The sequence below is a fragment of the Trachurus trachurus genome (assembly GCF_905171665.1).
Source record: "Trachurus trachurus genome assembly, chromosome: 19".
Lineage (NCBI taxonomy): Eukaryota > Metazoa > Chordata > Actinopteri > Carangiformes > Carangidae > Trachurus > Trachurus trachurus.
In genome coordinates, this window is record NC_139913.1 from 19,238,832 (window position 1) to 19,264,082 (window position 25,251).

The 25,251-nt window shown below is 43.2% G+C and overlaps 1 protein-coding gene across 2 annotated transcripts in view; it reads left to right on the forward strand.

Moving 5' to 3' along the window:
* The window catches only part of cpped1 (calcineurin-like phosphoesterase domain containing 1), a 38,986-nt gene that overhangs the window by 9,937 nt on the left and 3,798 nt on the right, over positions 1-25,251 (forward strand). Inside the window, exons 3-5 of one of the 2 annotated variants that reach the window (XM_083993595.1) lie at positions 8,681-8,853; positions 10,548-10,697; positions 10,901-11,033. In XM_083993595.1, coding sequence (XP_083849721.1) covers positions 8,681-8,853; positions 10,548-10,697; positions 10,901-11,033 — 456 coding nt within the window. The remainder of the gene's footprint in view (positions 1-8,680; positions 8,854-10,547; positions 10,698-10,900; positions 11,034-25,251) is intronic. The other variant, XM_083993596.1, reaches the window with a different exon arrangement.

Sequence of the window (25,251 nt, forward strand, 5' to 3'; positions counted from 1 at the left end):
CTGTCAGCCCCGGCAGAACAGGTTGTGTGTGCCATCCTCATTACCCGGCGTGTCCGTCACATTCCTGGCAAGTGGGCTGCGGCGTCGGCGGAGGGGGGGGGAAAGAGATATTAGGAGCCCCCGCTCCCTCCGACTCTCGGCTGACATTTCCCCTTAAACTGTTTATTTACAATGCAGAATGAATGGGGAGGCGGCCAGGGGAAGCAGGCTGTCAAACGGCATTGTCGACACCGCTGCCTGTCGGCGACGGGAAATTGGCAACTGTATTTTCTGCTGCCTCGGATTCCCGTCGCTATATCTCTCCTCTCCTTCGCTCGCACCTTCTCTTTTCCTTTCCCTCTCTTCCCTCCGTCGTCTTGTCTGTTCTCTTTTGTCAACAGCTGCAGTCTCGCGCCTCATACCTTATTTTGACAACCTTCATTTGCAAGTCTGACACTGCACACAAACACGCTCACTTATTCTTGCCTGTGATTAATCTATTTGAAGCACCGGTGTGAATCGAAGCTGGTGTTGAGGAATCAAAAGTTTGTTCTGGTAATTGTTCTGGAACAAACTAAACAATGGGCTCTTTTGTGTTTCATCAGCATTGGTTTTTTTTTTTTTAGCATCAGCGCTGGATCTGAACGCTGAGTAGTGATGTCGCTGTTTTATAAATCCACGTTCTTATCAAAGAGTGGTTGGTGAAGTAGAACTCAGAAGCAATCAGGCAGCAGGAGATGGAGAAGAGCCATGATGGTCCTAAAGGAACAATCCCATTCCCCGAAACTAGACAGGTCATGCTTCCTTAAAGAAATGCTGGTTAGCATTTTGATCCCACAACTTGGCGCCATCCAGACCTCTACTGACAGCAACTTCCTTGATCCCAATTCCCTGCCTCCTCTCTCCAATCCAAGCCCAACCCCCAAGAGACGTTTTTCTCATCTCAAGGACTTCCTTCAATCTCGCCGCTCGTTCTCCCTCCCTCTATCTCGGCCTCTCCCTCCCTCGCTTTTCGCTCTCTTGTGTCTTTCTCTCACTTATTTTCAAAGCCGACAAATGAAGGGGATAAAGAACAGGGAGGGAGGGGGGGGGGGGAGTAGGGGTTGGGGGGGGGGGGGGGGGTGAGATAGAGAGCTGATTAGATTAGAGAAACATGTTGGACTTAACACTCTCCTAATGAGCACTACAAAGGATCCAAGCGGCGTCTCTGGGGGTTGGTGAAGGATGTTACGCATGATACAGCATGGAGGAGAAGTGTTCGAGTACGCGTGTGTGCATGCGTGAGTGTAAAACTCGCAGAGGTGAAGCAGAGGTTACCTTGGGACTCGCCTGTCCACTCTGTGTAACTGTGGACACCTGTTTAATTGCCATTGACGGCTGATAAAATGGTTTCCTCCGTGGGCTTCAGCAGCAGAGCAGAGTCGAGTGTGAACGACAGACTGCCGAGGGAGAGTTTGTTTTGTGACTCCTGGAAGCGTTTTGGATTTTTTTTTTTTTTTGGGGGGGGGGGGGGGGGGGGGGTGACTGAACGGGGAAAAGTGTGTGAATTTATTTAACCGGCTCATCCTGTGGGTTGTGAGAAGTAATAGGTTTCTTAGGGGGTTTGGAGCTGCCAGCAGTGTGTAAGTTTCAAAATGTCTCTCTGTCACCACCTTGGTACTTTTATAAAGACCCAGGAGAAACGCAGTTCAAATGTCAGTGTGAAAAGATCCTCACAGACTCTGTAAGACAACTCTGGTAAATGTCAGGGTGAATCCATTTGTCTGTCCAGTTTTGACCACTTATCTAAGTCCAGGCTGCGGTGGCAGCAGGTGAAGAGAAGTCGTCGAGACATCCCTCTCCCAGGCCTCATCCTCCAGGTCCTCCAGTGGCGTCCCGAGACTTCCCGCGACTAGAAGGAGTATGAAATCCTCCCAGCAATCTCTGTGGTTGCCATGGAATCTCCTCTAAGTTCAATATAAGGGTCAGTGACAAATAGGGGGAAAGAAAAGATGAGCAATTCAGAAATATCTTTAAAAAAAGTTATAAAAGCATGCATCAGATTTTTTAAATTGTACATTATGTATTCATGTTGGTTTAATGTAATTTGAAATGACATTTGGACCATTTTTTAAACAAAAGTAAGACTGAATGTCCCTGAAAATGTCAAATGGTGTAACCACAAAAGGATATTCAATATTTTATCCACCTACAGTGGTTTAAGTCTACTTACAAAAGATAAACTTTCTTCTGAGAAAATGAAATTGAGATATTTTTCGTTGGTTTCTACATTTAAAGAGATTGTTCAACATTTTGGCAAATTGGCCCATTGCCATAATCCCAATAGTTTTAGGAGTAGGTTCGTTACCTTTATTTGTCGGTGCAAGCTATTTTTAGAACGGCGGAGCAGAGCCGTGAGCTGCTCAGAGCTACACTATATGGAGGCTAATGGAATTTCTTGGTTTCCCTCATCAAACTCGTCAAATACACAATCCAGCAACTCCAAAACGCTCTCGTGGACAAGTTGTGACCTGCACATTCACCACGCTATGAGATAATAACAGAACATTACGAGACTGAGTTGTTTTCAAGGTAAATGCAGAGACTGCTTGCCGAAAAACTGCCCCCGACGGGAACGTGCATCAGCGGTTTTGCATGAATTTACCTCCACGGGTGACTGCCTTTTTCATTTTTCAGAAAAAGCATTTAATTAATTGGTGGCAATCAGGGTGTGAAGAGGATTTCAAACAATTTAGTAAAAAAAATGCTCCAGAATAAGATCTCCAACCCTACCTTTAAATATTAATGCATTTTGGCAACACTGAGCAGGGCATGTCCTAAAAACACAGTTCTTTTTCACAGATTTATTTTCAGATTTTCATGAAGAGATGCACCACTTGACATTGGGTTGCATCACGTTGTTGACCCATAACTAGAAAACCCCTGTCCCTATGAATGGGTTTCTTGGAGCCCGCCGCTGATGTCTGAGCTCTTCAAACCATCTCTTGTGAGAGTGACTTATTATTTTTTCATTTTACTCCAGCCATATCTATCAGTGATCTCATTCCTTTAGTTCTAAATCCAGAGCTCAAGACCAGAACGTACATCGACTAGTAAAGCAAGACCCTCAACCCTCGGGCTCAGTTCCCTCGACAGGCCAGTCCAATGAACGCATTGCTGCTGATGCTGCATGTTCCTCAGTCAATCTTCAGTCCAAATCCTGTCTTAAAACAAACCCAGAAGACGCCGCTGTTTGTGACGCATCAAATTAAATTTCTGTTACCACCGGCAGTTCATTTCTATCAGCTTCTTCGGAGGATGTATAAGGACGAACGGATCTTTGAAGCTGCCGATATCTTCATCTTGATGTGCAGATGTGACGGCACGAGAGACAATAACTGGATGAGTTTATTGACATTGGTCCTTTCCTCTTTTGAAAGGGGATACTATCAGCTGGTGATAAAAAATTCTTTATGTACGGATAGCTATGAATCCAAACAATGAATGAATCCATTGATTTAAAAAACATAATGGTGTTCACCATGTTGAACAAGAGATCGTATTGGTCAGGGAAAGCCCACAGGACTTTACAGTTTTGAGTGTTTGTGGTAAATTGTGTTTCAGGACTGTAATGTCGCTGGGTTGTGTGTGAAAGGTTGTAGGGCAGAGTTATTATTACATCACCTATACCTTGTCATGAGCTGTAAACCAGTGCCGTGTCAGCACAGCCTGCCAGTGCCAGCTCATGCTCGAGTAAGTCACAACCACACAGGTGCCCACATATTAGAAGACAGCTGTCTGTGTGTAGAAAATGTATGCGACAGCAAGACCCCACACACTGAGACCTATGTGCAGTGTCGACAGCCGGTCTATGGAGGAAATTGAGAGAGGGGCTTACAGTGTTGGACAGGCTCAACGAGAACCTGCCAAAGTCTCCTGTCAGGGTTTGAGAATCGCAGTGTTGCAATCTCATTAAACGAACAAGGCCTTTCAGTCAGAGCTCCAGAGACAGTGGACAACAGCATTGTGTGTGTTTTTTTTTCTGTGTACACCGCTCTGCACATGCATTGTTTATTCCAAAAGAGGAAACCAGTGTGAGACAGTGGATGCTTAGAATTCATTTTATAATGATTTCTCATTGTTTACTGAGCGCAAGGATTCCTATTTATTTATGAAGTGAATGTATCTGCAGAATTGTATCACTCCTTTTTTTTCTCTATTGAATATACATGAACAAGCAAAGGAGTTAAAGGGATAGTTCAACATTTTGGCAAATTGGCCCATTGCCATAATCCCTATAGTTTTAGGAGTACATTTGTTACCTTTAATTGTCGGTGCAAGCTATTTTTAGAATGGTGGAGCAGAGCCGCGAGCTATGCTACGGAGGCTAATGGGATTTCTTGGTTACCCTCAGCAAACTCATCAAATACACAATCCAACAACTCCAAAACGCTCTCGTGGACAAGTTGTGACCTGCACATTCACCACGCTATGAGATAATAACGGAATGTTACAAGACAGAGTTGTTTTTGAGGTAAATTCATGCAAAACCGCTGATGCGCGTTCCTGTTGGGGGCAGTTTTTCGGCAAGAAGTCGCTGCATTTGCCTCAAAAACAACTCGTCGTTGGATTGTGTATTTGCTGAGTTTGATGAGGGAAACCAAGAAATTCCATTAGCCTCCGTAGTGTAGCTCTGAGTAGCTCGCAGCTCTGCTCCACTGTGCTAAAAATAGCTTGCACCGACAATTAAAGGTAACGAACCAATTCCTAAAACTATAGGGATTATGGCAATGGGCCAATTTGCCAAAATGTAGAACTATTCCTTTAACATCACAAGTATCTCTTCAACCACCACGGCATGCATACAAAACAAGAACCTGTAACTTAACCGCACCACCTAAATGGCTTTACTACACCCAACTAATCAGACGCAAAGTGTTTAGAATGCAGACTGATAGGCCGCTGTACGGTGCAGCGTCGGTTTGAAGCGCGTCGGGCTGGGAGGTGAGTCATGGACACGCTGTGTTAGCGGATGGCTGCAGTTGAGGGCAGGCAGCTGGAGGTTCAAGGAAGCAGAAGGCGGCACAGCGTCCCTGCCACTCTGTGTGAGGCTACCAGCGCTATTTATTCACATTTATGTATCTCGAGAAAGTTAAGTGTGCTTAGATGCTCGTGATGAGCCCCACCCTGCGTCACTCTCACTTGGATACACACATTCACACATGGATGGTGTCGAGCATAAAACATTTTTTTTTCCTGCTCTTAGCGGCTCCACTGGAGCAGCTGAGGCAGTCAGGTGTCTTGCTGAAGGCCATATTGACAGTGTTATAAAGAGGGGAGAGCAATCCTCATTTCTCCTCCCCCTTTCAGACTCTTAAGTTGTTGAATACTTGAACAGACCATGCTGAAATAAAAACAATAAAAGGCTCCATGTGTGAATAACTTGAGGGAATCTGTTAAAATCCACTTGCCCGTAACGGCAGGATCATTTGAGAGCAGAGGCGATTGCTCTAATGCTGCATTTGACACAACTTGGAACTCGGGATCTCCCAGTTGAAAACTTTGTTACTTCGTTTGAGTTACGACTTCGAAATGCACCGAGCCAGAATAACCAAAAACATTCATTTCATTTCATTTATTAGTTTATTTGAAATGGGACTCCACATATTCATGAACATACAAAAACAATTATTTGATGTAAATATGCCAGATTTAGCTAGAGAGCTAGTTTCCATCCGTGGTCCCATGGAACATGGTGGACCGGGACAAAGTTTGCATTCAAAGTGCTTCACATAAGGCATAAAAAAATAACAAAGGGCACAAAAACAATTTAAAAAAAGTTTTAATGTATTTTGGCATTTAAATGCATTTTAATTGATGTTTTACCGTTGGCGGTGTAGTTTTGCATGGGTGCAGATTGTTGTGTGACTACAGACAACTGATTCTCGAAGAAGTCGGGGTTGAGTGGGGGAGCTCCGACTTGAGGGGGGTTGTTCGATTACACTTTTCCAAGTAGAAGGTTGGAAGGATCCGAGTTCTGGCTTGTCTCGAACGCAGCATAAGACTGCATGATCTAGGCCGAAAATGAGCTTCCCCTCTTTTAAAGACCGTTGTTTGTATGTAACTGTGGCAGCAGTCAAATACTGTGATTGTGGAATAATGAGTCCACATTGTTGTGGCCTCACTGTCATCCCATTCATCATTCAGACTATCAGCTCCAAAGAGATTCACTTACTGTACATGTTAAGTTTTTCTAAATCTTAACTCTACATCGCCAGTTGTAGATGTATCAGTTGATTATTCTTTCAATTATTCTGTTGACTTTTTTACTGACTGAGCTTACCAACAAAAACAACCTTTTATATCATCAATCTTGACCTTGTATTCAAGTGTTTGTTTTTTTGTTTATAAAATACTTATTTTAAATTAAAATTAGTTTTGGTTTTATTCATCACAAATGTTTATTTATGCATGCAGGCCTAATAAGGAAATCTGTCACTTACTCATATGAAATTACCATAGAAAGTGTTGAATATGATTTACTTCAATCAATTGTGCTATTGTTCACTCACAACATTAAAGGAAATCTGTCTTTCAGTTTTATATCTTTGTTTTTGTTTAGTTTTTTGCTCATGAATAGAGACATTTCCATAACAGCCATTTGCTCCAGAGTCGTCATCGAGTTCATGTCTCCAACACACAGGGGGACTCACAGGCATTGACACAGACCAAATTTCAGTCAGTAATAAATATTTCCGCTACTGTCTCATTGTTTTGAGTTCAGATAGCACTGGGATGTTTTCCTTAGCTTTGTCATACTTATTGTGCTACTTACAACAATAACAGTGCTACAAAGCGAGAACCATTTTTTATCAGGTCTTTTTAGCATGTGTGGAAGTGCCATGATGAAGAGGGATGAATTGCATAGATGCAGTCCAAACAACTCCATCATATACAGTACATGTAATTGGTTATATCAACATGTCATTCCTGCCATCTATGTATTATTAACACTATATCAATATTTATTAAATATCACAGTTGTCGTCAATACATTGTATCACCCCCTATCCCATAATTACAAGATTTGTTCAGGGGTTTCAAAACATCTCATGTCAGAACGCCTTGTCTGCCACAAAATGAAATGTTTTCTGGAACAGAATGCATCATGGGTATAGCTACAAGTGTTCACTTTTCTTCTTATAGAATTTGTTTGCTATACTGAAAAAGAAGGAAATTAATTTAAATTACAATACCAGTACATTTACATGCATGACAATTAGGGCTGCAGCTAGTTGTAATTTTGAACATAATTTAAGTCTATAACATGTTTTGTTTTATCTGAACAAGAGACAAAGGTCATTCTTCACACTTGTGACCAGAGCAGACACTGTGACCATTTATCTTTTTCTTTTCCTTTTCTTTTCTGACTGATCACTTAGCATAATTATATGTATTGTAAAATTTGAGAGGAAGTCCCATAATGATATTTCACCAGCTCATACAAAATGTACCTGCACTTAACATAGTTTAATATTGAGAATCACTGGAGTCATCATCACCCATGTGTTTCATGCCCATCATGTGCACCACACCACTGAACATTTTCCAGCTGCTCTAATCAGACTTGTTGAAATGCTACCTGTTACACATGTGGAAATGAATATACTGTAGGCAATTACACAGAAGCACTTGCTCTCCGGGCCTGAATACAAATGCAGCATTAAAGTGCCACAGAATCTGTTTTACATTACAAAGAGGAAGCCCTCGTGTCTCTCTGTGCATTTGAGCGTATGTTTGTGTGCCGTATTGACAGTTTGGAGTCTGACGGCGTGGCTTAATTATAAAAAGGAGACAGGTGAAAGTGATGTTTTACCTTTTTTATCTGGATAGGTTTTAAACTCCACACTCTTCTTACTCTGTCACGCACAAGATGTTCTGTCGGAAAAGGCTCTTATGTAATGAGTCCTATCCAAACATCCAAGGAAACGTTTGCGCCCCCAAAAGTAGGTCAGTAAAATAATTACTCAGATGAATAAAAGGAAAAAAAGAAATAAGAGAGAGGAGAAGAGGGAGAGGAAGAAATGACTTGAGAACAGGGGCTGATAGGTTTGTTTGATACACATTCTAAATTATAAATAGATTTGAGTCTCAACCATTCTCTGCCCTTTACCCATGCTGCGATTGAATTAATTTAACTCCAGACGTTTCCCTCCTCTTTACATGCCTCTCCTCCTGGTGAACTCCAGGCACGTCGGAGCAGAACGGCTGATTTTAACACAACAAACCACCGAACACGTTGTAATGATCCTGTAAGACTAGTAGCCCTGCGTATCGTATAGACGGATCGGTCTGGTTGGGTTTCGCTTCACCGGAACACTTACTTATCATGTCAGTAACCATGGCGATATAAAGTCGAGCTGTACGGAGCATTGATCATTCCGCGAGCTGTCATCATTATCATCCAAACAATCCTCCTTCCCTTAGGCGACTCTCACCTATGCTACCCTTCACACTCCATCTGACACGGTTCATCTACATTCACGTGCATTTCTCTCTCTGTGTCTCGTTTTTATCTCGTCCAACTTAAGTGTGATCGTTGTCATTAAGCCACTGCTTCTCCAAAGTAATTATTCATACTTTTTTTTTTTATGTTGACCGTCACCGCTGCTTCATTTGTCACAAGGACACAATCTTATTACCTCATTTTTCCCCCCCCTAGACACACCATTCAGAGAAGGTCAGGAGAGAGACCTGAAGGCGGCCTTGAAGGGAACGGACCCCTCGATACCGCTGGTGTTCGTCAGCGGGAACCATGACCTGGGCAACACCCCCACCGCTAATACGGTGCACCAGTACTGCACTGCATGGGGGGACGACTATTTCAGCTTCTGGGTGAGTAGGCATTGATAGTCGTAGCTGAACATTATGGTTCTGTCTTGCTATGTACTGACTATTAAAGGGATAATCCCAATAGTCATAGGGGTAGGTTCATTATCAGGGCATGTTGGTTTGAGATCTGCGGGGAAGAGACGTGAGCTGCTCAACGAACACAATGTAAGTGAACGGTACAGGTCCCCTGTCCCTCAAAACTCATTAAATACACAATCCAACAACTCCAAAACGCTCTTGTGGAGAAGTTGTGACCTGCACATTTGCCACGCTATGAAATAATAATGTTATGTAACATTACCACACATGAAGCAAATCCTTGGAACTATTTGCGCTCTGGCCGCCCAGCAGCCATATCTGGAATGTAGTTCCGGCTACGCATTTGCCTCGAAAACAACCCTGTCTCGTAATGTTACAGTAGTATCTCATAGCGTGGTGAATGTGCAGGTCACAACTTGTCCATGAGAGCATTTTTGAGTTGTTGGATTGTGTATTTGATGAGTTTTGAGGGACAGGGGACCTGTACCATTCACCTTCATTGTGTTCGCTGAGCAGTGTCTCTGCCCCACGGATCTCAAACCAACATGCACCGATAATTAAAGGTAATGAACCTACCTCTATAACTATAGGGATTATGGCAATAGGCGAATTTACCAAAATGTTGAACTATCCCTTTAAGTATTTTGCTTCCTAAAAGTTGGGAGATTCATAAAAGACACATAATAAAAAAAACAGCACCTTATTCCAAAGAACCAAAAGCCTACATGCAGCCTACATTACCCACAATGCAATTCAGTAGCAAATTTTAATAAATGGTACACAAGTCTACAGTACACCATCAATTTAAAACACAGATTTTCTGTCATGGAGTTGATTGGTTTATATTGACTCAGATGACTTCACTCTGACATCATCAGGGTCATTCTTCAGACTTGGCTGAACGTTATAGAAGCTGTTGGACAGGCAGGACCATTTATAACCTGTTAACGATTCTTACGTGTAAAATCAGTGGAGTGCTCCTTTCAGGGTGAAAACAAAAAATCTTACTTAACACTGATCCATTAATAAACTCATATGCAACACATCAATGTGGTGCTGGGTTTTTTATTATTAGCATTGTGTTAAGCTTTTAGCTTTAACGGAGGCGCTCTCTGTCTGTCAGGCCTAATCAAACATCTAAAGTGCATCAGTTCATCTCAGACACATTTGTCTGAATCCGAGGGTTATCAGTGTTCACTCTGTCATCTCTAACACTCTAACCGATGCTCTCTCTCGCTCTCATTTGTAACTTTCCTTTCCTTTTTTAAGTTCACAATTCTTTGACAGACTAGCACTGAGTCCTTCTACATATTCCTGCCCACTTGAAAAATATTTGAAGACCATGAGCTCCCCTTCAACTCCTGGGCCTTGCTCATGCATCTATCTGTGTCTAGTAAAGTGTAGGCTGTTTGAAATTAGAGGAACAAATAAGGTGATTCAATGATCATCGGTGCAGAACTTCGGTTTTTGCAGCGGTAAAATTGAAGGAGAAGAAAAAGTAATTGTACAAAGAAATGTGACTGTGTAGGTGGTAGAAAAAGCACTAAAAAATAATAACCCTACTTACAACTATCCAAATGTTTGTTAAAAATCAATGAGGTGTAGGTAACTAACATGTATCCACATTCCTCTGTGTGCTCTTGGTCTTGTGGTCTCAGGTGGGTGGAGTCCTCTGCCTGGTGCTGAACTCCCAGCTGTTCTACGACGCCTCAGCCTGCCCTCAGCTGAAGGAGGCCCAGGAGACGTGGCTGGAGGAGCAGCTGAGCAGAGCCTCCTCCTCCTCCTCCTCCTCCTCCTCCTCTACAACGGTAGGACGGCATCGACGGCACGATTCTGTTCTCGCTTGATTTATGAAGACGCTCAGCCAGATAATGTCTCCTCCTGCTGCGTCTGGACAGTGCGGTCTAAGATAATTGCTGCCAAATGACACGACAATTGAATTTCATCTGTGCAGTTGTGGTGATTGTGATGTTCCTCCTGTTCTCTCACACACACAAAATCTCTCGTTCAGGAGCCCAAACCCAAACACGTCCTGGTGTTCCAGCACATTCCTCTGTACCTGAAGAGCCCTGACGAGGAGGACGACTACTTCAACCTGCAGAAGGCGGTCAGACAAAACCTGCTGGACAGGTTCAAGAGAGCAGGTAGGAGAACAGAGAAGCACTAGTTCTGACCTTCATATGCCCCTTTCTCTGGCCACTTTGCCTTTATATGACTGACCGAACAAGTGTGTGTCCAGTGAGTGTTTCTCTCAAGGACACTTCATGTGTCACAGCTTTTGTCCCCTCCAACTACTTCGTCTTTGAGTCCAGTTTTGAGTTTATTTCTCTGCTTACGCTTTAGAAGTCACTGAAAAGATGAGTTTTAAAAGTCAAGCAGCTGCCTCATCCATAACCCTGAAATACATCAGCAGTATTTTCTCCCACTATGCGTTCAAGCCGCTGTGAAGTGAGACTTAAATGCCTTATCTTAATAATTCTTCGCTAATATTCCTGTTAAACCTGTTCAGTTTCTAGCGCATCTCACTGAAGCGCGGTTTAAGATGCTAGCCCAGAGGATTAATACGCCATTAGCCAGAAGCACAGGAGGGGCTCCCATGGCACACACACACACACACACACACACACAAACAACGCAGGCATAATTGAATTAATTAATAAATTGACTTCCTATGAGAATAATTCCATAATCGAAACCCACTGTTGTCGGCTTATAAGAGCGTGATAGAAGGGCAGCGGGCAGGGAGGCTCTCGCTCACAAGGACAATAAGCATTTAACCTCCTGTTGTCCTAGTGGGTCATTGACTCAATCTGTTCCCTTCCTCCTTCCTTCCTTCCTTCCTTCCTTCCTTCCTTCCTTCCTTCCTTCCTTACTTCCTTCCTTCCTTCCTTCCTTCCTTCCTTCCTTCCTTCCTTCCTTCCTTCCTTCCTTCCTTCCTTCCTTCCTTCCTTCCTTCCTTCCCTTCGTCCTTACTTCTTCTTCCTTCCTCTTTTGATCCAATTGACCTGATCTGTTCCCTATACCTCCATCTTTCTTTCCTTCCTTTTTCTCTTCCTTCGTCCCTTCCTTCCCTTCGTCCTTACTTCTTCCTTCCTTTTTGACCCAATCTTTTCCCTCCCTCCTTCTATCTTTCCTTTCTTTTCCCCTTCCTTCTTTCCTCCCATCTTTCCTTTTGTCCTTCCTTCCTTCCTTCCTTCCCTTCGTCCTTACTTCTTCCTTCCTTTTTTACCCAATTGACCCAATCTGTTCCCTCCCTCCATCTTTCTTTTCTTTTCTTTTCCCTTCCTTCTTTCCACAATCCTTTTTCCCTTCCTTCCCTCCTTCCTTCCTTCCCTTTGTCCTTACTTCTTCCTTCCTTTTTGACCCAATTGACCCAATCTGTTCCCTCCCTCCATCTTTCTTTCCTTTTCCCTTCCTTCTTTCCTCCCATCTTTCCCTTTGTCCTTCCTTCCTTCTTTCCCTTCGTCCTTCCTTCTTTCGTTTCTCCCTTGACCCAGGAGGACAACAGGAGGGTTAAGCAGGCGCCAGCTAAACACTCACACACACATTCAATCATGTACACAACACACCCAGCTGATTGACGCGACCTCTCGTACAGACACATGCCACGCACCTCAATTATACATCAAGGTGACTGGCTGGGGGGGGGGGGTAGGGGGGTGGTATTAATTTCATTATCTATCCATTATTCTAGCATGTATTTAACCGTGTTGGCCTGTTTTGGTCTGATGACCCTTCTTTCTCACATAATTGATTGTCCCTCCAAGGGAACACTGGTTAAACATTTAAAGGGCATTCCGTATAGGCTTTTTATACAGAGGCTGTTACTGTGCGTGGGGAACATGCTACATCCTCTCTCATCCGCTCTCTTGTTCACACGTGTCCTGCCTGGCCGCAATTATCGATTCAGAGTGCACACTAGGCATGTAGCATATGAACTGTACACATACTTACATGTACGTGCTGTTTGAATAATTAATGACAGACATGGTGTTCACTGTAAAGCTATGTACACTACATGCTTTTCTCATATTTGCATGCATATACATGTAGCTTTATGTGCCGAACGTACAATATCCGGTTACTTCTAACCACAGCGAGAGGAAGGATGTGATTTCTGTGATTTATCTATGAGCAGTCATGTTTTCTTCATCAGGCTCATGTTCCCAGTGTGCAGGCCTGTCCCGCAGAGAACAATGGGCTCAATTCAGCGTTACGGTTACAGCTGCCTTCAAGCTTGTGACGAGGCTTGAATGGGAAAGAGTAAGAAAAAGCCACAAGAAAATCACAAGAAAGCAGCAAAGTGCTCATCTCTGTGCGGTAAAAGCTCCCGATAAGTCGGCTAAATGGATACAATCAAAAAGTGAAATCTGATGACTTGACAAAAAAAATCAACGCTTGCATAAAAAGAAGCGATGCCGTTATTGTTGAATAATACAAGAATTGCCTCTTTTCTGTTCTCCTCCGAGTCGCCGCTTTCTCTTTCATGCCCCCTCCGCTCGCTCCTTCATCTCCGACTCGGAGTACCATGGTGATGATGACTGATGCTGTAACATCTGTACTCTGAATCTTCTGGAGTCTGTCCTGGAGGCATGCTTGTAAAAAGAAAAAAAAAGAAAAAAGAGACTGGCTGTGATCTTTGTACTATGTGTCAGTTTATGATAAGAGCTGCGACGACGCCACGTTTGCATGGGATGCACTGTGATCGTCAGGGTTACCGCCGGGGCAGGAAACGACACAGTGATCAGAAAAAGACAATCTCACAAATGAGTGGATATTTAGCAATTGTGATTCATAGATTCTAGTTTTTCAGATGTGTATCAAACATGATCAGAAAACAGTTGTATCAGCTTAACATGTTATTAAGCAGGAGTTCCCTGCAGGGCCTGGTACAAAAAAAACATCCCAAAGGACTCAGAGACTGTGAGTCTTTTATAGAGCAGAAAACAATCAGAGCGAGTGAAGAGTTCCAGTAAATTCTGATGTTATTTGCTGCATTGAAGAAAATATAGAGCTTGGTTAAGTGTGTGTGTTGTTTGTCTTCCTGTCCGTGCGGTGAGTGGCTGTATTTCCTCTCATCCATGGTAAATGATGTCTCTTCTGGACATATACATCAGCCATGGTAATTTTTCCCCTTCTTTGCGTTGCTTTATTCACGCGCCATCTCCCCCCCCACTGTTGGTCTGTCCTCACCACTGCGCCCTGTGATCCTCCATCCTCCAGATGTGCTCTTGTACCCTGGTGATCATTACTGTCATTACAGTAAAGGGCAGCATCATTAACCTCACATACGCACACACACACACACGCTCCAAGTAACACACATACATACTCATACACCACATTTCTGTACCCCCCCCCCCGTCTTATTCTCGGAAAGATTGTGGAGTCCATGCAGGAACAGTTAAGCTTTGGCTCAGATAAAAGCATGAATATCATCTTTCTGCTGAGATTTTCATTAAAGTGAGCAGCTGACAGGGATAAGTCTCAGTCTATGTTTGTGCAGCTCGCTCTCGTATAATTTGGGCCTGGAAGACAAATGTAGCTATAGCAGCAGCTGAAGGATTACACACTTTATGGTGTAAAAAGTACCGAGCTTCAAGATCCTTTATTGGAACACTGGAAAATGCGTCATGACACTCTAACAATGTTTCTTTGTACCCATAACACACGGATGTTGCTAAAAAAAAAAAAAAAAAAAAAAAAAACTCTTCAAGATTATTCTTCTTTGTTGGCTGCCCTAATGTTCTTACTTGAGCAAAGCAAAACAGCTGTCTGGCAGGAACAAAGAGGTAAAATTGGATGACTTTTCTCATTCTTTGTCTACTAATTCTACAGAAAGCAGCCCTGTAATGGGATTGCTGGATGTTACACAAATGTTTCTTTGGCATCCAATCAGTCCTCGTACTTTTGTAAGTGTGTTCGTGTGTAACCGACTTCTCCAACCACTCCAGAGGTGTCCTTTTTTGTGTGTGTGTGTGTGTGTGGTGTCAGTTCACTTACAGCAGCTGGGGATTTGGCTCAGCAGTTGTGAGGTTGTTATTACTGCTGCTGGGTTCCTGCAGCCCCCCCACCATCACCACCACCACCACCAAGCCACTGACATATGATGGAAACAGAGAATATTGTCCCCCGCAGACAAAGAAAATTTAATTGATTTTTCGTCACCGAAGTATTTTTCATTCCCCCCTTCCTTCCTACTTCTTCTTCCCTCCCTCTCCTTCTCCTGGATATGGGTGTCGGGAGACGTCTGAGTAATTGCGTGCGCGCGACTGTTTATTTTGTACATGTTTTGTCAGCGTATGCATTTTGCAAATAAATGGCTGCGCAGCGGTGCGTTCTCTATGCGTGATGTATTCGGCGGCGAGTATCTGTACGTTATCTGGGCGACACAGCCGCATCACAGGGAAAGGTGTGACACCGGTTAGTCATCCTCGGGCTCATCGGAGCGAGCGCCTCCACCCCGAGAACTGTTGACTGTAACCCAGCTCGTATTAATGATACACCGTCTCTGTGTGATGACCCGCCTCTCGGGGAAGCCAGGTGTCACACACACTCCCTTTTTTAATTGCATAAGCAATCACTGCGGTTGGTGATTTGACAGTGATTTGGCTGATATTAAATCTTGCCTTTAATTAGGAGCTTCCTCTCTGGGTTTAATATCTTTTTTTGAGTTGAAACTACAGTAAGCCCCTGACTGGAAAATGATGTTTTTCAAACACACAAAGAAGTCTGACAACAATAAAAGCTGTTTAAATTTCTTTTTGTGGTATTCACTTCTTGGTGGAGTCAGTTTAGTGGTGACTGGCAATATTCAAAGAGACTACTTTAAGAATTAACATAACAACAAAAATTGGTTTGACTGTTCAATTTTGCCTTCCGTAGTGCCACCCTAATTTATCTGTATGAGGTTTTTTTTTTGTTTTCTTTTTTTAATCTCACTTTTTTCCATTTATTTATTTAGTGTTGTTATCATTACTACTACTATTATTTTTACTATTATCATCATCATCTTCATTTCTTTTCTTTTCTTTTCTAATTTTTATTTGTTATTTCTCTACCTCGCACAAGGTATGTTATTTCTTTACTTTTTTCACACATTTTTCGTATCTTCCTCCCTATTTAGTTATATATAGTTCACTAGTAGTTCACTCAAAATTGAAATTTCATCTTTTATCTACTCACCCTCATGTCGACTAAGGGCTGGGAGAAGTTTCAGAGTCCTCCATGCCTTTTTGGAGTTACAGCAGGTCTCCGTGCAGCACTGCATTGCCATACGACGGTAGCGAATGGGGCTCACTTTTCTTCGTCCAAAAAGACACACCAAAAAACATCCAAATACTTCCATAGTGCTCATCTGTAATGTCCCTCTTGTATTGAAGCCCCAACATGAGAAATTGTTCCAAAAAAATTCTATCTAAAGTCTATATTTTAGGCTTGTTTGTAGCGGAAGCTCCCAATGTTGCTCTGCTGGAATCTTGCGCAATTTGCGGAGCTGTGAACTGGGTGTCAATGCAAATCACGCGAGATTTGCACTGACACAGGAAGAGCAGTGAACTGAGACACTGGGAGCTTCCGCTACAAACAAGCTTAAAACATAGACTTATTAAAAACATTTTTGGAACAATTTCTCATGTTGGGGCTTCAATACAAGAGGGACATTACAGACGAGCAGTATGGAGGTATTTGGATGTTTTTTGGTGTGTCTTTTTGGACGAAGAAAAGTGAGCCCCGTCATATGGACATGCAGTGCTGCACGGAGAGAAGGCACAGAGGACTCTGAAACTTCTCCCAACCCTTAGTCGACATGAGGGTGAGTAGATAATGAGTGAAATTTCAATTTTGAGTGAACTATCCCTTTAAGAGAGATAAGTTAAATGTATTTGTTCTGTTTCATATGTGCAAGAAAGTCTAAAGTCTAACTGTCACACAAAGCCCTGGAGGAAGTTTTTTTTACTCGTATTACGTGTGTATTCCTGCGTTGCCTTGTCACTGTCATACTCATAATCATAGTAAATAATGCTCTCTTGGGCTTTATTGCTTCCACCTATGCCAATTTGTATGAATGTACTGTATGTAGCATCTAGTTAGAGCGAGTAAAAGAAAAAAAGACGTGCAAAAATTGTAGGTTGCTCGTTGAAGATGTTGAATTTAGAGAGAATGGGTTTTGCCCACATCCAGAGTTGCTTCAGAAGGAGATTGAATTCCCATGGCTGGGGACCGCTGTCTCCTTTCCCAGAGACGAGTGGAGGAGCAGAAATCCCAGCAGTGTCCTCAGCCTCTCCTCTGCTCGTAGATGGAGGACTGTAATTAGATTTCTTAGCCCCATTCCTCCTCCTCCAAGGTTTATATCCTGCATGCAGGGATACCTTCAGCAGCACACATACAAACAAGGACGGATGGACACATAGACAGAGAGACAGACAGACAGACACACATTTCCCCACTGCTGCTGTTTGCCTCTAAACCCTGTTTATGTACAGAACGAAAGAAAAAAAAAAACAGAAGAACAAGAGCGCAGCTGAGAAATTCATTGGAATTCCCAACATTGCTCCCGGCTGTAGAGTTGTACATACAGTAGCTAATTAGAGGCGCAGATAAGCAGCGCGCCGCTCCGCATAGCCTCTCCATCTTCTCCTCTGTGTCTCTCGCTCGCTCTCGCTCTCTTGCTGCTGGTTGTCTTTATCAGCGAGCATCCTACTCTGTTCAAAAGCGAAGACACATTTATCACCCGCTGGGGATTCGATAAGAGGCCACGGTTAAGCCTTTAACCCCATTGTTTTAATGATGAGGCTGAATAATGCTTTTTTGCTTTTTCTGTATCTCGGCTCTCTCATTCCGTCGTCGTCTCTTTCTTCTGCAGCCAAAGGTGGGGGAGGTGGTGGGGACCAGATACCGGGCGTTCAGACCAAAAAAAACGCCCGCGCTGCGTTGGCTCGTGGGCGTCTGGCTTTTTTGGGTGTCGGTGGGATGGGAGAAAACAACCCAGGAAGGCACAGTCTGAGCCCTGGTCCACACGGAAACGGAGCCTCAGCCAAAACAAATCTTTTTCTTATTCGTTTTGAAAAAAGTTTTCCGTTAACACAGCATCGTTTCAAGAAATCTCTGCGTACAAAATGACTCAAAATGCTGTGCTACATGTGCAAGGCTTGTAAGAAGACGAAACACCAAAACGATAATAAAAAAACAAAACATATGTGGATTCACTGAAACCCGTTCCCGTGTGGACGGGCTCTGAGCGGTGAGGTGAAGGGTAGAACGTTATAAAATCCTACAATGGATTTGTTTGCTGCCTGGTGTCAAAGCAGCGGCTTCATTTAATGAGCGAATTAGGGATTTTGTGTACTGATCCATCGTCTCTTCATGCCTGAAAGAATCAGAGTCATTAAAGTGGACGGTAACCATGAAGTAATCTTCACCACTTCCTCTTCGTTTACCATTCTATCGATTTAGCTGCTGATGCGGCTCTCGCCTCGGTCCAGCTTGATTCCAAAGCTCATCTCTACATCCAGAATAATTAGGGCGTCCATACCTGAGCATGCCGGTCTGCTCAGATAGCTCATCTTGTTAACTTATTTTTAGATCAGACAGCCGCTGAGTTTCTCCAACCTTTGTTAATTTAAGTCGCAAAGTTTTACATTGAACTGGTTTCTTACCTGAGTCCAAAAAAAATCTCTTTATATCTTAAAAGGATAGTTCAACATTTTGGCAAATTGGCCCATTGCCATCCCTATAGTCATAGCAGTAGATTCGTTACCTTTAATTGTTGGTGCAAGCTATTTTTAGAACGGCGGAGCAGAGCCGTGAGCTGCTCAGAGCTACGTTACGGAGGCTCATTGAATTTCTTGGTTTGTTTTCGAGGCAAATTCATGCAAAATAGCTGATGCGCGTTCCTGTCAGGGGCAGTTTTTCGGCAAGCAGTCTCTGTATTTGCCTCGAAAACAACTCCATAGAAAGAAACTGCGCCCAGCTATTATCATGACATTCATCATCATGACTCCTCATACCCAGCCTTATAAATAACCGCTCAGTAAACATAGGCCGTTCTCATATGATGATCTAAATGGTCGTATTGACAGGTTCCTGTGATCCATATGTGACACCTATGCTGCTTTAAACACAGGGATCATAGCTCGGTGAGGAGGGACCGCCACGGATACCAAAGGGCCAAAACACATGCATGCTCAAAGGGGGACAGATGACATGCTGACTACTTTCATTTCCCAGCTCCCTTTGAGATGGTGTGTGTGTGTGTGTGTGACTGGAGGACACAGGAAGGGGATGCTGCACAGTGACTGATGGCTGAGAGTGATTTATGGGGAGCCGGGGCTGCAACATGCCTCACCGCGCTACATCATTTTGTATCCCTCTGTCATGCAAATTATCAACAGCCACCACCATTGCGTGATGAATTATTTCCCAGACCTGCACTTAATGACAACCGCCCCTCAACACGAGCGCACACGTTGCATGTTTCCTCCTACGCAGCCCTGTTCTTCACAGATGTGCAGATGACAGCTCTGTTCAGAACTCCATCGGGAGTTTTTATGTCAAAGAGACAGTGGGGGAAAAAGGGTCTGAGGGAGAACGGCTTCTCCTAGATGTAATCAACGATAAGAGGAGGTTTAGCGACAGAACTTAGCTCGCAATTAGCAAATCCAATCTCGCAGCCTGCGAATCGGTGACCAGGAGATGAAAGAGAGATGATGGAGAGTGGGAAGAGAGAGAGAGAGAACGGGAGGGCAGATTGAAAGAAGGGGCGCACAAACATCAAACATGATTTGATGTGGATGGGCGTTTCTTCACTCCTTTTTATTCCATTATTTTGCAGACTACTTCAACGCAGATTATTAGCATTTAAAAAGTAAAAGCTGTTTCCAGTAGATCCACCAATTAACAGGGGCTCGGTACAGGTGACTTCAGCATGTGAAATTTTTTATTACAGGGGGAAAAAATCCAGACCCCCCCCCCCCCCCCCCAGACCCCCCCTTCCTCTCCTCTCTGTGCATTTTTCTTCAACTCCTGACCAGAATTCAATTTGACTCTGGGTAATTTTCCTCCGTTTGCATTCAATATGTTTTCATCACTCTGACTGCTTACTCTGGATATTTTCCGAGCGCTTTGATACCCCCCGCTCCCTCCCTCCCTCCTTCCCTTCCCTTCCCTTCCTCGCTCCCTCCTTCCTTCCTTGCCACCCTCCCCACCTCTGTCTGTCAAAGCAAAGGCCAGTCCCCAGACGGGGAGTCTTTATCACAAAGAAAAGCACAAAAGAACCAGCACTGTTTCAAGGCTGATAGGTAAATGGGATTTCCACAGAGGCCAAGACAAGAACGTGGAATTATCAGCACAGTGAGCGTGTGTTGTCACGAGGGGCACCCACTCAGTGAAAGGAGGCAAAGGGAAGGAATGCAGCAAAGAACTGGAGAAGAAGTGAGGGGGGAAAAAAAAAAACGTGAGATTGGACTGTGACACTCTGAACGCATACGGTGCCTCCTGTCTGCGTTTCGCTCAAGATTTTTATCATGGTTTAATGTTTCATTCTTTACATGGTTGAAAGCCTTGGAGTTTGATAGTGTCAGTTGAAGGAGAGGAGTGATGTAGCTCGGTGTCTGGAGCCGCTGCACTAACGTTGTTGATCATGTTACATAGGAGGACATTTGCATAAAGTTGAGCTTTCCTTCAGTTTCACATGATGTCACCATGTGTGTGCCCTTCTCTCTCTCACTAGGTCCCATTCACAGTGAATAGCAGCCTGCCTGAGTGTCCGAGTGTGAACAGCGTGTTAGTCTGGTCTCTGCTGCTCATTTTCCTGCAGCTGTTGCTACTAAATGCAGACGTCAGATCCACCACCAAACTTTTTTTTTCTTTCATCGGTTACAGAGTTACTCTTTCTGTCATTGGTCACGTCACACAAGAGCAAGACAATTTTGAGGAAAGCGGGGTGTCAACTAATCAGTAGGGATTAATCAAATATTCAACTAGTTATTACATTTGGAAACAAATCAAATGGTTTATGTGACACAGCTACTGAACTAATCCTAAACCAACTAAACCAATCCAAGCTTAGATTGGACCCACAGAGAGACGCCCAGCCTGTCCCATTAACTGTATTTAGGTTTCCTAGTCTGGTTTAAACCTGAGAGTTGGTTGTTATAATTAAAGTGACTACGAGGACTGTTTCGGATAGCGAAGTGTTTTCACACTACATTTCCCATGAGCCTCCGCGTGCACTGTGAAATTCTTGGACCGGCGCAAGACGGACGAAAGCGAAAACATTTGCCAAGAACGTTTTCATTAATCAAGAATGAAAGTCGGAGGTTCGAAGACGATCAGATACCATCGTAGTTCCGACCATCAACGATGCCAACTAGCGATCCGACGGCGTTATTCCTATGACCCGCCGGGCAGCGTCTAGGAAACCAAAACTAGGAAATGCTGGGCGAGTCGACCACTAAATAATAATCAAAAACAACTATAAAGACAAAACGATATATTTATCGAAAATGGACCCTTTAACAAGTGGGTAACGTAGATTAATCCACATTAATATGAGACTCTTTTATAACCAAAAGCAAACTCCTTGGGGTCTCTTTAAAGCTTTAAACTAGAAATTTAAATTTTTCAGGACAGAAATCTGTTCAGATGAATCTTGAGACACGGAGTGCAAATGAAGACGTGTTAAAAATCAATATTCATGTCAGCTTTGTCGTCACTCAGGTATTCCCAGATAAACTAGAATAGTTTTAAACAAATTTCCAACAGTATATTTGCTTGAACTGCCCGTCCCTTCTTATCAGTAGATATATGCAGAAGTCTTTGAGACAGTATTAGTGCGTCATGGGGGTTTCAATTTGTTTGTTTTTGTGTTTTATTGTGTGTATTTTTCACCTCCTTATAGCTAGTCTTGGCCTCCACCCCCTCACTTTGAAAGAATACCTTCCCTGATTTATTGTTTTGCAGACAATTTCAGGGGCCATCTTCATCTCTGAAGTGCACTGTGAGCGGGGACGGCTCTCTTACGTCTTTATTCTTCTTCTTTTTTTTCAATTGTCTATCTTTTATTCATACAGACAATGTTGTGGAGATTGAAAATGCTTCTCTTCCTAAGACGGGCCGCGCTTTCTATCACAGAGTGTTTTTGAGCAGACGAGGACCCAGGTGGAGTGGTTTGACTTCTAAAGCCTGCGTAATGATGCTGCTCCGAAAGGGACGTGCTCAAATGAATTCAGGTCAGGGTGTTATCGCCGGGCCCGCGCTAAATTGTTTCTATGAAATCAGTTTTGCTCCATAAGAGCCAGCGGGACGAGTCGGCGGAGCAAGACAATTCATTTCCACAACATAAAAATTGTCTGTTGATTCAGTCCACTTCAGTCCTCTGCTACACTTCAGATCTTTGAAAGAAAGCCTGGAGTGTGTAATGACAACCTCACACAGATCCCACTCCGCCTGATGGACATTAGGGAGTTCAGCCAAGTGAAACTCAAACTCTCAGCAAGAGATTGCATACGCCTGTTTGATTTCTTACTATTTCTGTTAGTCAGTATAGTTCAGAGAAACAAGTAATCATCAGAAAACTAATGAGCAATCAATGAGTCATTTTTCTAAGGAACCATAATATCTGATTGCCTTTCCAGTGTCAGGATTATATGATGATGATAGATATATTAATAAAAATTGCACTTTGTTTATCACTTTTATTTTTTTTAAAGGGACATTGTGTAACTTCTCTTGTTGTCTATTCACAAAAATCTATTACTTCGTTAAAAAGGTATGTTCAGTACAGTTCAGTTCAGCTTTATTTACATCCTGAGGGAAATTGAATTTGCAGCAGGTATCACAAACACAATAGACAGAAGACAGCACCAAAACATCAACATGTATGTGTTTCATTAATTAGTAATTAACCCCATCAACAAACTGAAGTGCCCTGGTAAGCTTTGAATTTGCCTTTCATATACACATAGAGCTGGTAATCTCAGTGCTGGCTGCCATGTTGTACCGCCATCTTTTACGTTCAGTGGCAGCGTGACTGTAGGTAACCACAGAAACTCACTGGAGACACCAGAGCAGTCGGCTCTGGGAGAAATCTAGGTGGCGTCTGTTTGAAAACCATCACTACAATGTAGCGTGAGAAAGGATGGAGGGTCACACTTACGCTGCATTCACGTGGAGTCAGGCAGACGGCAGACAGCAAACAAACCGGGTGTCATGTTAGTCGACAAGAGAAAGTTGGTAAAACGTGGGTAAGGTAAACAATACGACATCACTATGACAACATATTGTCACGTGTGTATCGTTTTGCCTCGTGCCGACGGACCAGTTGTTTACATAGACAGTTGTTCATCCTGTTAAGTGCAGTGGCTGTCCGTCCGTCTGCCGTCTGCCCGATTCCACATGAATGCAGCATAAAGAATACGATTCAGTTGGTTGCGATATACATCCGCACCGCTAGATGAGTAATTCCTACACAATGCCCCTTTAATGAATTTTGTTTTTTTTATGCCTTTGAAAGATAAGATAGTAGAGAGACAGGAAATAGGGAGCCAGAGAAACGGGGCAGCAAAGGGCAACTAGTTGAATATAAACTGCAGCAAGGACTATACGTATTACTCACAAAAAGTTAGGGATGTTTGGCTTTTGGATTAAATTTCAGAATGCACCTAAAATGCACTATAACCTTTACAGGTGAACTTGATTGAACCTTCTCTAAACTTTTGAATGCCCAACTGTTCAATGTTTCAGTCCTTATTGAATAACATGCTGGTCACTGACAAGGTGATTAACCACAAAAATCACAAGCACCGTCTGATTTAGTGGTTCAATTGTCATTGAACAACTAAATGTTCTGGTTCAATGACAATTTGTAGACAGTCCTCTTCTCTCTCCCTCTCCTCTCCACCATGTTCACATGTTGACATCATGATACCAAGACAACACTTTGATTAAATTGAACAAGTTATTGAGACATTGAGATTTTTGTTGTGCTATAGCCACCACTGTTTTTAGCTTTTGTTTGCGATAAAGAAATGACCATTGCATCCTTCTACTTAAAAGGCTTTCATGATAGAATATCACTGTACTGTAGCATGAACTTTTTCTAGGGATATTCTTGTCAAATATCCCTAACTTTTTGTGAGTATTGTATATATCTGTATATGGGCCACCTGCTCAGCCCACTGAGCTACACAACGCCCTGTTTATCACTGTTCAACAGAAGTAACACTGTATAAAATTATCTGTGAGTTTCCGACAGTTGGGCGAACAAAATAAGACGTGATGATGTCACTGCTGTTTTAACACTAATGTCAGGCAGCTGATAGAGAGATGAAATAATCACTAATCGCAGCCCTGTTCCCACGTCTGTGTTTGTGTCTAACACCGTCTGTAACTCATCCCTTCACTTTTAAAGCTCTGACCAGCAGACATGCAGCACAGCTCGGCTACATGGATGCATCACAAATATGTCACACACATGGGGGGTGGTGGGGGGCTCACTGCTGCTGCGTGGTGGCTTCGTGCAGCGTATGTGTGGGATGTGGATCATCAAAGACGTGGCAACAGAACTCAGACGCACTGACACATGTATACATATGCACACTTACACGTTCCCACACACTTTTATTTGGCGGCATCATGATTAATCACGGCGTCTTTGGGAGTTTTTAGAGGAGGTACAGAAAAAAAACAAAAAAAACAACAACATTTCAGCTTCAAAAAGATGTCTTTATTCCTCCCGGTGGTTCATTCGTCATCATTATTATTACAGGATTAAATCTCGTCTATCACTTCTTTACTATCGCTGTCTTGGCGTCTCCCTCCCACGTCCTCGTGTCTCCGAGGTGACAGAGAAGTCACAACCCTCTCGTGGATTCGGAAACAAATCCAAACGTTTCCACAATCAGTGTCGCTAACTGAGTCATCAGGTGAACACATCTCACACACACACACACACACACACACACACATCATACACACACACCATTACTGCTTCTCTTTGTTTTCATTCTGAATAATTGTAGATGAGTTTTGTAATTCCTCGTAGAACACTCAGTCAGTCGGAAGTAATGAGTACCTGCTGTGGCCCCGGAGGCTTTAAAGGGCATTTGTGTCTCATCTAGAAAACAACACAACAAGGACGCACGTTTACACACACACGCGCCTGCACACACGTGTGTTGAGCCCGGCCAGTTGTTCATTCACCTGCAGCAGTGGCAGCAAGGTTGTATGAAATGCTGTTATCGCTGGCCACACACACACGTATGTGCAAACATTCATGAAATGTATGGCCTATAATGGTGGAGCTGCCGGCCCACCCACAAATACTGCCCCAGGTTTTGATTGTAAATGAATTTAGCCCAGACA